Genomic DNA, 15,067 nt, shown 5'->3' with positions numbered 1-15,067 from the left:
CTCAATTTTGTTGAAAGATTTATGGAATCTTTTTAAATTTGTTATCATTTTCTAAATTCTTTTGAAATCTTCTAAACAATTTTTTATATCACTCCACTTTTTGGTTGAGAATTCTTAAATTTTATTGAAAATTCGTCTTTTTGGGTAATAAATTAAACTTTTTGTTTAGAAACTCATTTTTTTTTTTGGAAATTTCGGTTTATGATTGAGACTTCTTGAATTTTGTTAAAAATTTGTTTTGCGGTAAAAATGCATCTGTATCTTTTTTTTTCTTTCTTCAAAATTCAACTTTTTTTTGTTAGAAAAATCCTATATTGCTTACAAATTTTCAAAATTTGATTTTAAAATCCGCAACAACCTCAATTTTGTTGAAAGATTTATGGAATCTTTTTAAATTTGTTACCATTTTCTAAATTCTTTTGAAATATTCTAAACAATTTTTTATATCATTCCAAATGTTAATTTATTTTAATTATTAATTAATTTATTAATTATTAATTAATTAATTATAAATTAATTTAAATATTAATTGAAAATTTCAGTTTATGATTGAGACTTCTTGAAATTTGTTAAAAATTTGTTTTTTTTTCGGTAAAAAATGCATCTGTATCTTTTTTTTTTCTTTCTTCAAAATTCAACTTTTTTTTTGTTAGAAACATCAAAGATTGGTTAAAAGGTTTCTAAATTTGATTTCAAAATCTTCAACAACCTTAATTTTGTTTAAAGATTAATGGAATCCTTTTAAATTTGTTATTGCTTTTTAAATTCTTTTAAGTTATTCTAAACAATTTTTTATATCATTCGAGTTTTCTCTAAAACTTTGAATAAATATTGCAAAATTAAAATAATGCGTTAAAATCATCCGGAATATTTTCTGACAATTCGCGAAATCTTTTTGAATATTTTTTAATGAACCCTTAAAATTAATTGACAAAAAACAAAGAATAATTTATAGTTTTCCAATTTTAAAATAAATATCGGTACACTACAAAAAAATTCTAACTTTCATAAATTGTACAGATCGAAGGTAAAAAAAATGTGATTATGTAATTTTAAGCAATTTGAGTGAAAAGTATTATAAAACTTGAGATATTACAATTTCTTTTCAATTAAAACTTTTTAAAATAGAAATTAAATTCTTTTTATTTTAAATGAACACAAATTAATAATTGTTCAATTGTTATTTATACATCAAAATTTATTTTGAAATCTTGTTAAATATTTTTAAAATTATTTTCTTACAAGAAAAATCGTTAATGTTTTTTACACGAATCTTATGTATATTTTGTTATTATCTGAAGATCTTAAAAAATCATTTTAAACCGTCAAAATCTTATTTAAAGATTTTCAAAAACATATATTTTGTTAAAAAATTGTTGGAATCATTCCAAATTTTAAGTTATTTTTAATCGTAAGAAAATCTTTTCATTAACTTAAAACTTAAAAAATCTTTAATCCTGAATCAATCCTGAAAAATAAAAAATAACCCCTTAAAAGTTTATATTTTTTGTTTAAAATTTGGGGAATCTTCCGAAATCTTCTTAAATATTCTCTTAAAATTATTTTGCTACGATAAAAAGCCATTTGTAATTTTCATAGGAATTTTAATGAATTTTTCGTATATAATTTTATTTTTAATTATTTGGAATCTCTGGGGGAAATTTTCAATTATATTTTTGTTTTAAAAATTATATTTTACAAAATACTTAAAAAGAGCCAAAAATAAAAACAAATTTGGAAGTATAAAAAAAAAGAACAATTATTATTTTAGAAAAAATTCGATTAGGTTTAATGATATTTAGAAGTTTTGAATAGATTAAAAATCTTTCAAAACAACCTAAACCATTTGAAAATTTTTGAAATCCCTTGAAATTTTTTTAAAGCTCTTGAAAATTCCGAGGAATTTAAAAAAAAATTAAATGTTAAATAAATAAATACTTTAAAAATTCGAGTAAAAATCCATTGAATTGAGTAGAATAAATTTAAAAGAATTTAGGTGATTTAAAAAAGTTAGAAAGAATTTTATTGTAACAAATTGAAATTTTTTTTCTAATTTTTTTATAACATCTCCAATGAATCATTTGATTAAAATTATTAAAAATTCATGTAAACAATAATTTCGGTTAAAAAAATCGATAACATTTTTAATCTATATATCTGGCTGAAAATAAAACTTTTGTTCTCATAGTGCAACACTTTTTTGTCAATTAATTTCAAAGTGAAGAAAAAAAATTGCCATCTTTAAAAACAACTTTAAAGAATTTAAACCATTTTCAAATTTTTTGATACAATTTTTAATACATTATTTTATTAATATTATTAAAAACTCATGTTACCAATAATTTCGGTTTAAAGAAAATCGATAACATTTTTACTCTATATATCTCGCTGAAAATAAATTTTTTTTCTTATAGTGCCAATAAAAATCCCGGCCATTTCCTGGTCAATAAAATTCCCGATCAATAAAATCGCAGGTCAACAAAATTCCCGGTCATTTCCCGGTTATTTCCTGCTCAATAAAATTCCCGCTCATTTCCCGGTCAATGAAATTACCGGTCATTTCCCGGTTAACAAAATTCCCGGTCATTTCTCGGCCAATAAAATTTCTGATCATTTCCCGGTCAATAAAATTCCCATTTAACAAAATTCCCGGTCATTTCCCGGTTATTTCCTGCTCAATAAAATTCCCGGTCATTTCCCGGCCAATAAAATTTCCGGTCATTTCCCGGTCAATAAAAATCCCATTTAACAAAATTCCCGATTAACAAAATTCCCGGTCATTTCCCGGTTAACAAAATTCCCGGTCATATCCCGGCCAATAAAATTTCCGGTCATTTCCCGGTCAATAAAATTCCCATTTAACAAAATTCCCAGTCATTTCCCGGCAAATAAAATTCCCGGCGAATAAAATCTCAGGTCAATAAAATTCCCGGTCATTTCCTGCTCAATAAAATTCCCGGTCATTTCCTGTTCAATAAAATTCCCGGTCATTTCCCGGTTAACAAAATTCCCGGTCATTTCCCTGCCAATAAAATTTCCGGTCATTTCCCGGTCAATAAAATTCCCATTTAACAAAATTCCCGGTCAATAAAATTCCCGATGAACAAAATTCCCGGTCATTTCCCGGTCAATAAAATTCCCGATGGATAAAATTCCTGGTAATTTCCTGATAAATTAAATTCCTGGCCATTTTTGAAATCGAATTAAAATTAAGCTTACCAGCAAAATCCTTAATTGGTTTTAGTAACGCCTCAGGAACAATGGGATCATCAACGGCGTTAATAAACACCATAGGTGTCGCGATATTCTCTAAATAAAATGCCGAACTGCTCCACTTGTAGAGATCCTTCACGGATCTAAAATTGTGTACCTGTGAGAAAAGAAAAAATTATTTTTATATTTTTGGTTAAAAATTCACCTTTTTTGGTAGTAAATTAATTCTGTTTGTTTAAAAATTCATCTTTTTTAGTTGAAACTTTAACTTTTTGGTGGAAAACTCTTGAATTTTATTCAAAATTTTTATTTTTCAGTTGAAAATTCATTTTTTTCATAAAGGATTCTTCAAGTTTGTTAAAAATTCGTCTTTTTGGTTGTGAATTTTAATAATTAAATTCAAGTAAATTGAAATCGCGAATTTTCAATCAAACAAATTTATTTTTAACAAAAGAGTTTCACTTTCAAACAGGTCATTTTATTTCCAACCTAAAAGATGAACATTAAACCAAAAGAAGAATTCCTAAACAATAAGATTGAGTTGCAAAAATAGATAATTTTCTACAAAAAAATTCGGGCTTTAACCAAATATATGGATTTCCAAAAACAATTGTCATTCAAATTGTTGAATTTTAAACAAGAAAAATCAATTTTCAACCAAAAATGGACTTTCAAATTTTCAGTTTGAGGAATTAATTTTCAACCAAATTGACGAATTTTTGACTAAAATGATGAATCTTCAACTGGAACAGTTGAATTTTATACGAAAAGGACGAAGTTTCAACCATAAAGACAAATTTCTACAAAAAATGCGAATTTTTCACAATGTACGTAAATTTTCTTACAACTAGTTTAATTTTTGAATAAAAAATATCAACTTTGAATCAAATAGTTGAATTTTCATCAAAAAATTATACATTTTCAACAGAAAATATAATGGTTACATTTTCTGTTAAAAAGTCTAATTCTTAACCAAAAATATTTAAAAAATCGGATTTTCAGCAAAATAATTCAATTTTTTACTGAAATAGTTAAATTTTTATTTTAGTCTTTTTTTAGCAATAATCTAATATTTTTGTTTAAAAATTCTTTCTTTAGTTAAAAAAATTCGCTTTTTTGTAGTAAATTAATCTTTTCGTTTAAGAATGCATCTTTTTTTTATTTGAAAATTCAAATTTTTGAATTTAATTGACAATGCATCTTTTTGGTAGTAAATTTATCTTTTTGTATAGAATTTCATCTTTTTTAGTTTAAAATTCAACTTTTTAGTTGAGAATTATTTTATTTTGTTAAAAATTCGAATTTTTGGTGGAGAATTCTTGAATTTTGTTAAAAATTTGTTCTTTCGGTAAAAAATTCATCTTTATTTTTTTTTCTTCAAAATTCAACTTTTTGGTTGAAATTTCTTTAATTTTATTGAAAATTCGTCTTTTTTGGTAAGAAACAAACTTTTTGTTTACAAATTCATCTTTTTTCGTTAAAAATTCAAAACTTTAGTTGAAATTTCATCTCTTTAGTTGAAAAATGAACTGTTTTGTAGAATATTCCTTTTTTTCGTTTGAAAATTAATCTTTTCATTCATTTTTAACAATTCAACTTTTTAGATGAGATTTTCTGAATTTGATTGAAAATTCGTCTTTTATGTTAGTTAAGTAATCTTTTTGTTTAAAAATTCATCTTTATTATTTCAAAATTCCAGTTTTTAGTTCAGATTTCTTGAATTTTGTTAAAAATTAGTTGCTTTTTTTTCTTATTTCTATCTTAAAAATTCTACTTTTTGGTTTAGAATTCTTAAATTTTATTGAAAATTCGTCCTTCTTAATAATAAATCTTTTTGTTTAGAAATTCATGTATTTTAGTTGAAAATTCGACTTTTTGGTTGAGATTTCTTGAATTTTATTTAAAATTCGTTTTTTTTGGTAATAAATTAATCTTTTTGTTTATAAATTCATCTTTTTTAGTTGAAAATTTTATTTCAGTTTTCAGTTCAGATTTTTTGAACTTTGTTAAAAATTTGTTGCTTTTTTTTCTTCTTTCTATCTTAAAAATTCCACTTTTTGGTTGAGTATTCTTGGATTTGATTGAAAATTCGTCTTTTTTAGGAAGAAGTTAATCTTTTTTTTTTATAAATTCATCCCTCTTAGTTGAAAATTCAACTTTTTGGTTGAGATTTCTTGAATTTTGTTTAAAATTTGTTCTTTCGGTAAAAAATTCATCTTTATCTTTTTTTCTTCAAAATTCAACTTTTTGAATGAGATTTCTTGAATTTTATTGAAAATTCGACTTTTTGTTGGTAAATTATTCTTTTTGTTTATAAATTCATCTTTTTTATTCGAAAATTCAAAATTTTAGTTAAAAATTAATCTTTTTTATTTGGAAATTCCAGTTTATGATTAAAACTAATTGAATTTTGTTAAAAATTAGTTTTTTTTCGGTAGAAAATAAATCTTTTTGTTTAAAATCTCATCTTGGTTAAAACTCTAACAATCCGGGTTTAAAGTTGAACTACTTTCCCTAAAAATTATTTTAAAATTTTCTTTTTCTTTCTACTTTAAAAATTTAACTTGGTTGAAAATTCTTAAATTTTATTAAAAATTTGTCCTTTTGGTAATAAATTAATCTTTTTGTTTAGAAATTTTTTTTCGGTAATAAATTACTTTGGTACTTGAAAATCTACCCATTCCATTTCTGGTTAAAAATGGTTCTTTTCAAGTAAACTTTCAACTTTTCGTTAAAACCGAACTATTTCGTTAAAAATTCGTTTTTGTTTTTGTAGAAAATTAATCTAGTTTAGTTGAAAATCCAACATTCGGGTTGAGAGTTCTTGTATTTTATTGAAAATTCTTCGTTTTTTTTTTTGTATAAAATTAACGTTTTTATCAAAATTTCATATTCTTGATTTGATGATTAAACTCTTTTGTATCAATAATTCACTTCGTCTTCAAGTTCAATAATTTAGTTTTAAAAAATCAACTATTTGGTAGAAAATTCCTTTATTGTAAAATTTAATTTTTTTTTAAATAAAAAATTTATCTATTCCATTTTTGATTAAAAGTTTACCTTTCTTAGTTTGATAATTCAATAATACCCGGATTAACTGTCACGTAAAAATTAAATTAGGCATATTTCAACAATTCCTCTGAAAATCAATTTTTTACCTTAATTGTTGATTTATTACCGAAGTTTATGCTAAATTAAAATAGGAAATATATGATAAAAAAATATTTAAAAAAAAATATATATATATTAAAGTAAATGTTAAAATAGAAAGTTGCAGATCCCTGAGAAAAAATATGTAAAAAATTTGAAAGAAAAGAACAAACCTTTCTCGTATAGGCTTCGTCCAATTCTGGCAAAGTAGCAGCCGAAACAATGTCTTTTTCTATCAATCCATGCCTCTGTTTAACATCCTCGGACAGAAGTACGTACTTGTGCCTCAGAATAATATTCTTAACCGATTCTGTCATTATATACAGGTAGAAACGTCTGAAATTCTGCCAATTTAAGAGAAACTTTGTACCCCTGAAAAAAAAAACGTACCAAGAAATTAGGAATGTAAGAAAACCAACCAACAAAAAAAAGTTTCATCAAAATAATTAAATCTTTAACGAAATTGATAAATTTTCAACTAAAATGATAAATCTTCAACTGGAATAGTTGAATTTTCAGTTCAGAAAATTAAATTAAGAAAAAAAAACAATTTTCAATCAAATATGTAGTTCAAGTTTCAACTGAAATAGCTTAATTTTCGGCACAAAAAATTTATAAAAAAACAATAATAATAATAATAATAAAACAATCTTCAACACAATAAAAGAAACAATTTTCAACAAAATATTCAAATTTTCAGTTAAAAAAAATTAAATTATGCAACAAAAAAAAAACATTTTTTTAACATAATATGAAGTTTAAGTTTAAAATGAAATATTTCAATTTTCTGCACAAAAAATTAATTTCCAACAGAAAAAAAAATTTCAACAAAATATTTAAATTTTCGACAAAAAGAGATATATTTCTAATTAAATTATAAATCTTTAACTAGAATAGTTGAATTTTCAATTTAAAAAATTAAATTAAGAAAAAAAAACAATTTTCAACAAAATATTTGAATTTTCTACCAAAAAGAGATAAATTTGCTATCAAATTGTGAATCTTTGACTGGAATAGTTGAATCTTCAACAAAAAAGGAACATTTCCAATGAATAAGATTAATTTTTCTACAAAAAAAGACGATTTCTCAACAAATTAGACTAATTTTTAACTAAATAGTTGAATTTCGAACTAAAGAAGATAATTTTTCAACCAAATTGTTGAATTTTTAACTAAAATATATATTTTTTCAATAAATAATGGAGTAGTTTAATTTGCAATTAAAAACATTAATTATTATCAATCAAGAAAAAAAAATAATTTCAACAAAATATCAAGGTTAAGTTGAATCTGAATTAGGGATTTAAGTTTAACTTGAATATAAATTCTTAATAAAATTTAAAACAACTTTTTAAAAAACTCAATAAAATAATAAATAAAAAATAATAAAAATAAAGATTAATTTTCTATCAAAAACGACGATTTTTCAACAAATTAAATGAATTTTTCACTAAATAGCTGAATTTCGAACTAATCAAGAAAATTTTGCAAACAAATTTTTTAATTTTCAACTAAAAAATACAAATTTTAAATTAAGAATGGAATAGTTAAATTTGCAGTCAAAAACATTAATTATGAACCATGCGAAAAAAAGAATTTCAACGAAATAGTTAAAATTTTTAACGAAATTCATCAATTTTCAACTAAAATTGTAAATCTTCAACTGGAATATTTGAATTTTCAACTACAAAGGGTCATTTTCAATTAAGAATGGAATATTTAAATTTGCAGTTAAAAAACATTAATTATTATCAACCAAGAAAAAAGAGAATTTCAACAAAATAAATAAATTTTTTTAAGAAATTGATAAATTTTTAAATAACATGATAAATCTTTAACTGAAATAGTTAAATTTGCAGTTAAAAAAATTAAATTAAAAAAAAACATTTCTCACCAAAATATGAAGTTAAAGTTTAAACCAAAATAACTCAATTTTCTGTACAAAAAACTAATTTCCAACAGAAAATTTTTTTTCAATTATAAATCTTCAACTGGAAGAGTTGAATTTTCAGTTCTAAAAATTAAATTAAGAAAAAAAAATAATTTTCAACACAAAAAAAGAAATAATTTTCAACAAAATATTTAAATTTTCTACAAAACGTGATAAATTTTCAATCAAATTATGAATCTTTACTTGGAATGGTGGAATTTTCAACTAAAAATTTTCCATCAAGAACATTAATTTTCTACCAATAAAAACAGTTTTTTCAACCAAATTGTTGAATTTTCAACTAAAAAAAATCAATTTTCAATCAATAATGGAATATTTAAATTTTCAGTTAAAAACATAAATTATTATCAACCAAGAAAAAAAAAGAATTTCAACAAAATAAATAAAATTTCTAACGAAATTGATAAATTTTTAACTAAAATAATAAATCTTCCATTGGAATAGTTAAATTTTCAGTTCAAAAAATTAAATTAAAAAAAAAAAATTCAACAAAATATAGAGTTTAAGTTTAAACTGCAATTGGAATTTAAGTTTAACTGGAACATAAATTTTTAATAAAATTAAAAACAGAAAAAAAAAGATTTTCAAACAAATATTTACATTTTCTGTCAAAAGAGATAAGTTTTTGAATTAAATTATGAATCTTTAACTGGAATAGTTGATTTTTTAACTTAAAAGGGTCATTTTCAATACAGAAGATTAATTTTCTACCAAAAAAGACGATTTTTCAACAAATTAAATGAACTTTTCACTAAATAGTTGAATTTCGAATTAATCAAGATGATTTTGCAACCAAATTGTTGAATTTTCAACTAAAAAATATCAATTTTCAATCAATAATGGAATATTTAAATTTTCAGATAAAAACAAATTATTATCAACCAAAAAAAAAGAATTTCAACAAAATAATTTAAATTTCTAACGAAATTGATCAATTTTCAACTACAATAATAAATTTTTCATTGGAATAGTTAAATTTTTAGTTGATAAAATTAAATGAAAAAAAATGTCAACAAAATTTATAGTTTAAGTTTAAATTGAAATAGCTCAATTTTCTGTACAGAAAATTAATTTCCAACAGAAAAAAAAAACAAACAATTTTTAACAACATTTTTTAATTTTCTACAAAAAGAGACAAATTATCAATTAAATTGTGCATCGTTAACTGCAATACTTGAATTTTCAACTAAAAAAGGTCATTTTCAATCAATAAGATTAAGTTTCTACCAAAAAGGCGATATTTCAAAAAAATAAGATGAATTTTGAACGAAAAAATATGAATTTTTAATGAATAATGGAATAGTTAATTTTTCAGTTAGAAGCATAAATTATTATCGACCAAGGAAAAAAAGAATTTCAAGAAAATAATTAAAATTTTTAACGAAATTGATAAATTATCAAATAAAATTATAAATCTTCAACAGGAATCATTAAAATTTCATTTAAAAAATGTAATTTAAGTAACAAAAAACAATTTTTAACAAAAAGTTAAAGTTTCAATTCAATCAGTTTTCTATCAAAAATTGAATAATTAAAATTTCACTTAAAAAAGAAAAAATCCACCACGAAAAACATAAACAAATATTCAACCAATTTTGAACCAAGAAGATTACAGGGTGACCGTTTTAATCAAAGAAAAAAATTCCCGGTAATTTCCCGGTTTTTTCGCGGTTCGCAAATATTTTTCCCGATCAATAAAATTTTAAAAATCGAAATATAAAGCTGAACAGTAAAAATACAAGTGATAAAAAAAATTAAAGAATCAATCAATTAAATTTAAAAATTGTCAACGTTACATTATTTAGCTATTTTAGGCCATTATATATTTTAAAATTTTAATTTTTCTCAACTTAAAAGTTCTTAAAATAGAATTAAAATTATTTTCACTTTAAACAGTTTAAACATCCTTGAAAAACTTTAAAATTGCATTTCAAAATCTTGAGAAATCTAGAAGTAGTTTTAAATTTTATCAAAACTTCTCAATAACTTAAAAAATTTATTTAATTTTTCCTACTAATTCTAGAAAATCCTGCGAATTAAAAAAAATGTCCTTAAAATTTGAATTTCTAAATAACAATTCAACAGTTATTATTTTTAGAAACAATTAGAGTAATTTAAAGAGACATTTAGAAGTTTCAAAGTGATAAAAAATTAATTTAGAACTTGAAATGATTTCAAATGATTTTAACGAAGTGTGCTTATCGAAAAAATTTGTTTATTCGTAACGAAATTTCTGTGCAAATACTCACAACCTAATTTAAAACAAAATGTAGATTTTTGCAGTTAAAAAAAATTTAGAGGCTTTTTTAAAATTGTGAAAGGCTTCAAACAAACAAAAACATTTTCTTAAAATTTTAACAGAATATTCAAAAATATTTCAAGAGAATTCCAATTTTATTAAAAACGACCCGAGAAAAATTTAAGGATTTTAAACATTTGTTTAAGATTTTCTAAAAATTGTAGAAAAAATTTTATTCACTTTTAAAATATGTTTAGAAGTTCTAAAAGATTTTTTCCCAAACTTCGATTAAATTACTTGATATCATTTCAAGTTTTAAATTGATTTTCAATCTTTTCAAAACTTCTGAATATCTCTTAAAATTACTCGCATTTTTGTACAAACAACACGTGTTCAATTGTTATTTATACAACAAGATTAAACAATTTCGCTTATAAATTAAACATTTTATTAAGTAAAACAATAAAAATTGTGACGTTAAAATGTTAAAAGCTTTTCAAAATATAAACAACTCAAAGCTTTCAATGTCAAAAAATTAAGTTTCAAATTGTTCACTTTTAAATATTTGTCCTCAATTTAGACGCCTTAAATTATAAGTCAAATATTGCTAAATAATAAATAATTTTCCTTTTTCGGACTCAAATTTTTTTTAATTAAATGGGTTAAGAATTGAATAATTTAGACTGAAACAATATTTTTAATTTAATAAAAGCCTTTAATTATGAATTAATTACGAATCTGGAAATTCTTTAACTTTCAACGGATTCAGAATCATTTTATCAAATCAATTATTGTTCAGTTTCTAATACTTAAAGTACAGATCCATTTTAGAAATTATTTGTTTATATTTACAGCTGATAAAAGAAAACTATTTTTAATTTTTAATTGTTTAAGTCTTCAAGACTGCACGTTAAAATTCTTTAAATTAGAAATGTAAGCTTCAAAATAAAAATCTAAAATAGAGAATTATTCAGGTAAAAGATTTTCGAATTCGAATGAACAAAAAGGCAAATTTTCAACGAGGAAAAATGAATTTTTAACAAAATAGTTCAACTTTCAACAAAAAATATGAATTTTCAACAAAAAATATAATATATAATAACCAAAATGATTAATTTTGAACCAAGAAGATTGATTTTATACCAAAAAAGGCAAATCTGACATAAAGTAAATAAATTTTCAAACAAAAAAATCAATTTCTAAACAAATGATGGCAACTTTTAATCGAGTAATTGAATTTTCAACCAAAAAACATAAATCGCCAACAGAAAATATAATAGTTGAAATTGTCGACCAAAAATTATTTTAATTTTACATAAAAAACAGTTGAATATAACCAAAAATATCATTTTTATACCAAAAAAGACCAATTTTTAACCAAAAATATTAATTTTTAACAAAGTAGTTCAATTTTTAACCAAAAAATTGAATTTCCAACCAGAAAACATTGATTCTCAATACAAAATATAGTAGCTTAAATTTTGAAACAAAAATAGATGATAATTTTACATAAAAAACAGGTAAATAAAAAAAATTTCAACCGCCTACCCAAATTTTTTCGAATAAAAAAAATGGTGTGTTAAAAAAAATTAAAGTCAATAATAAAGCCTATTTTATAGAATCCCATAAAATTTCCAAAAGTAAAAAAATAGAGTTTTGCGAGTTATTCGCACTAATTATTATTATTATTTGCGATTTTTTTTAGCATAAATTGTTTTTAATAGATAAAATAGTCGCTCTTTTTTTTTGCATTTTTCCACTTATTTACACCTTTTCAGTTAGGATGAACATATAAATAATTAAGTTGAACAAAACGAATTTTTAATCCATTTCTTATTATTTGTAAGAATATTCTCTTAGAATTCCGCTGTTCAATTGAAAATCCACATATTTGTTTAAAAATCGAGTTTGTGTAGACAATTATCTTTTTCTTTGCAAGTTAATTTTCTTATTTAAACATTCTTGGTTAAAAATAGGAGTATTACAGTTAAAAATTGATTATTTTAATTGAAAATTAGTCTTTTAGGATAGAAAATAAAATTACTTGGTTGAAAATCAAACATTTCTGCTAAAAATTAATTTTTTTGGTTGAAGATTAATCATTTTAATTAAAAATTAATTTCTTTGGTTTAAACATGTGTTATTTTATTTCAAACTTCTTTTTTCTTTGGATAAAAAGAAATTTTTTTATCGAAAAATTGTTTTATTGATCATTTTTTTCTTTTCTGAATGAAAATTATCATTTTATTTAGCTGAAAATGTAACTATTATTCAAGTTGAATATTCCATAACTTTAATTAGAAAATCGTTTCTTTGATTCATCAACATTCATTTTTTGACCACAAATTTAATTATTCAATTTTCGGCTGAAAAATTATCTTTTTCAGTTGAGAATTCATCCAGTTTGTCAAAAATTCAACTATTTTAGTTCACGATTTACAATTTTAGTTGAAAATTCATTAATTTGTTTGAAAATGTAACTATTATTTTAAAAGTTCTTTCTTTTAAGTTAGTTTTTTTTTGTTCAAAGTAATTTTTTTAACTGAAAATTTCACTTATTCCAATCAAAACTTCCATACTTGTTAGTTGAAAATTTATCTGTTTAGTAAAGCATTAATTTTTTGTATTTGAAATTTAATTATTTGAGTTTTGGTTGACAATTTATTTTTTTTCGTAAAAATTAATATTTTCTTTGTTTGTTGAAAACTCAACTATTTTAACTATTCCATTATTTGTTAAAAAGTTATATTTTTTAGTTCAGAATTTAGATATTTGTTTAAAAACTATTATAATTTGAAATTTTTTGCATCATGAATTAATGCGTCATTAGAATAATGCTAGAAAGTTGCCGTTTTTTCTAAAAGTTTCAAATTTCTGTCCACTTTTCAATTATAGTCCAGTAACGATCCATTCAAGTTACCAGAAATAATTTTGTCAACCGTTTATTATTCATAAAACATAGGCGTGTTTATAATTTTAGTTAAAAATTCATATTTTAGGATGGAAAATAAAATTATTTGGTTGAAATTCAAACTATTTTGTTGAAAATTATTATTTATTTTAGCTGAAAATGTAAATATTATTCAAGTTAAATAGTCAATAAATTTAGTTAAAAAATTGTTTCTTTGATTTAACATTCATTTTTTGAACACAAATTTATTTATTCCATTTTTGGCTGAAAAATTATCTTTTTTATTAAAAATTAACTATTTGTTTAATTGAAAATTCAACTGTTTCAGTTGAATACTCATTTCTTTAGTTGAAAACTCATATTTTTTGTTTTAAATTCAAATATTTTAACTATTCCATTTTATGTTAAAAACTGATATTTTTAACGCGAAATTTAGATATAATTTTAATTTAAAATTTATTTCTTTGGTTAAAATATGAGCTATTTTATTTAATACTTCTTTTTTTCTTTGGATGAAAAGGAATTTTTTTATCCAAAAATAAATTATTTTATTGAAAAATTGCTTTCTTTTCCGATTGAGAATTATTATTTATTCAAGCTCAAAATGTTTTTGACTAAAAATTTATTTATTCAATTTTGTGCTGAAAAATAATCTCTTCTAGTTTTGCTTCTTGAATTTTTTTTTTCTGGAAAGTAATTTTTTAACTGAAAATTTTACTTATCCCAATTAAATATTCTATACTTTTAGTTGAAAATCCATCTGTTTGATTGAGCATTAATTTTTTAAATTAAAATTTTAAGTATTGGTAAACAATTTATCATGTTTAGTAAAAATTAATTTTTTTATTTTCTTACGATAATTTTTAAGTGCAAAAATTAAATATTTCTTGAAAAATTCAGTTATTTTCCATTTTTTGCGTCATTAGAATAATGCTAAAAAGTTGCGGTTTTTTCTCCGCAAATATTCAACTTTTTGTCAATTTTTCAGTCAGAGCTTATTAAAAAATAAATGATAAATAAAACGTTTCAATGTAAAATTCGAAAAGTCAAATGAAAAAGACTGATTGCTTACTCAATGGCATTGTAGCCCTGGCAAATTGAAATACCACCTATGATGCTTGACATCTTATCCTTCCCTCGTTCTCCCATATATTTGGTTACTAGATTTCCTCCCAGGCTAAATCCTACGCACACTATCCTTGTGTTTGGATGTTTTTCTGCTAAGCTCTGCAGCATAACATGATAGTCATCCGTGTGACCTGTTAAAATAAATTAGATTAGGAAGCTGTCTTAATTTTTAATTTTGAAAATTCATTAATCGAAATTTATTTACCGTATGTAAATATTCTTGGCGCAGTGACTTTTACACTGGAGAGAGCTCCAACGTGATTCAGAACTGCACATCTGTAACCATGACACTGAACAAAATGCACAAAAGTTCGGATGTAGACACTTTCGGAACTGTTTCCAATTCCTGGACAAATTGCTATCGTCACGTCATCTAAAAGAGAAATTTCCATTTCAAATTAATCAGGATCAGAGTCTTTTTTCTTTAAATACTTGTAAAGAATAATTTTTATTTAAAAAATAATTTAAAACAAAC

The 15,067-nt window shown here is 22.2% G+C and overlaps 1 protein-coding gene across 1 annotated transcript in view; it reads right to left on the bottom strand.

Moving 5' to 3' along the window:
* The window catches only part of LOC117167029 (abhydrolase domain-containing protein 2), a 59,887-nt gene that overhangs the window by 1,266 nt on the left and 43,554 nt on the right, over positions 1–15,067 (bottom strand). Inside the window, exons 3-6 of the mRNA XM_033351585.1 lie at positions 14,798–14,965; positions 14,537–14,723; positions 6,537–6,735; positions 3,220–3,370 (exon numbers count right to left, since the gene is read on the bottom strand). Coding sequence (XP_033207476.1) covers positions 3,220–3,370; positions 6,537–6,735; positions 14,537–14,723; positions 14,798–14,965 — 705 coding nt within the window. The remainder of the gene's footprint in view (positions 1–3,219; positions 3,371–6,536; positions 6,736–14,536; positions 14,724–14,797; positions 14,966–15,067) is intronic.

The sequence above is a fragment of the Belonocnema kinseyi genome, chromosome 2, assembly GCF_010883055.1.
Source record: "Belonocnema kinseyi isolate 2016_QV_RU_SX_M_011 chromosome 2, B_treatae_v1, whole genome shotgun sequence".
In the NCBI taxonomy this organism is placed as follows: Eukaryota; Metazoa; Arthropoda; class Insecta; order Hymenoptera; family Cynipidae; genus Belonocnema; species Belonocnema kinseyi.
This window is presented reverse-complemented; position numbering and strand designations above follow the sequence as displayed.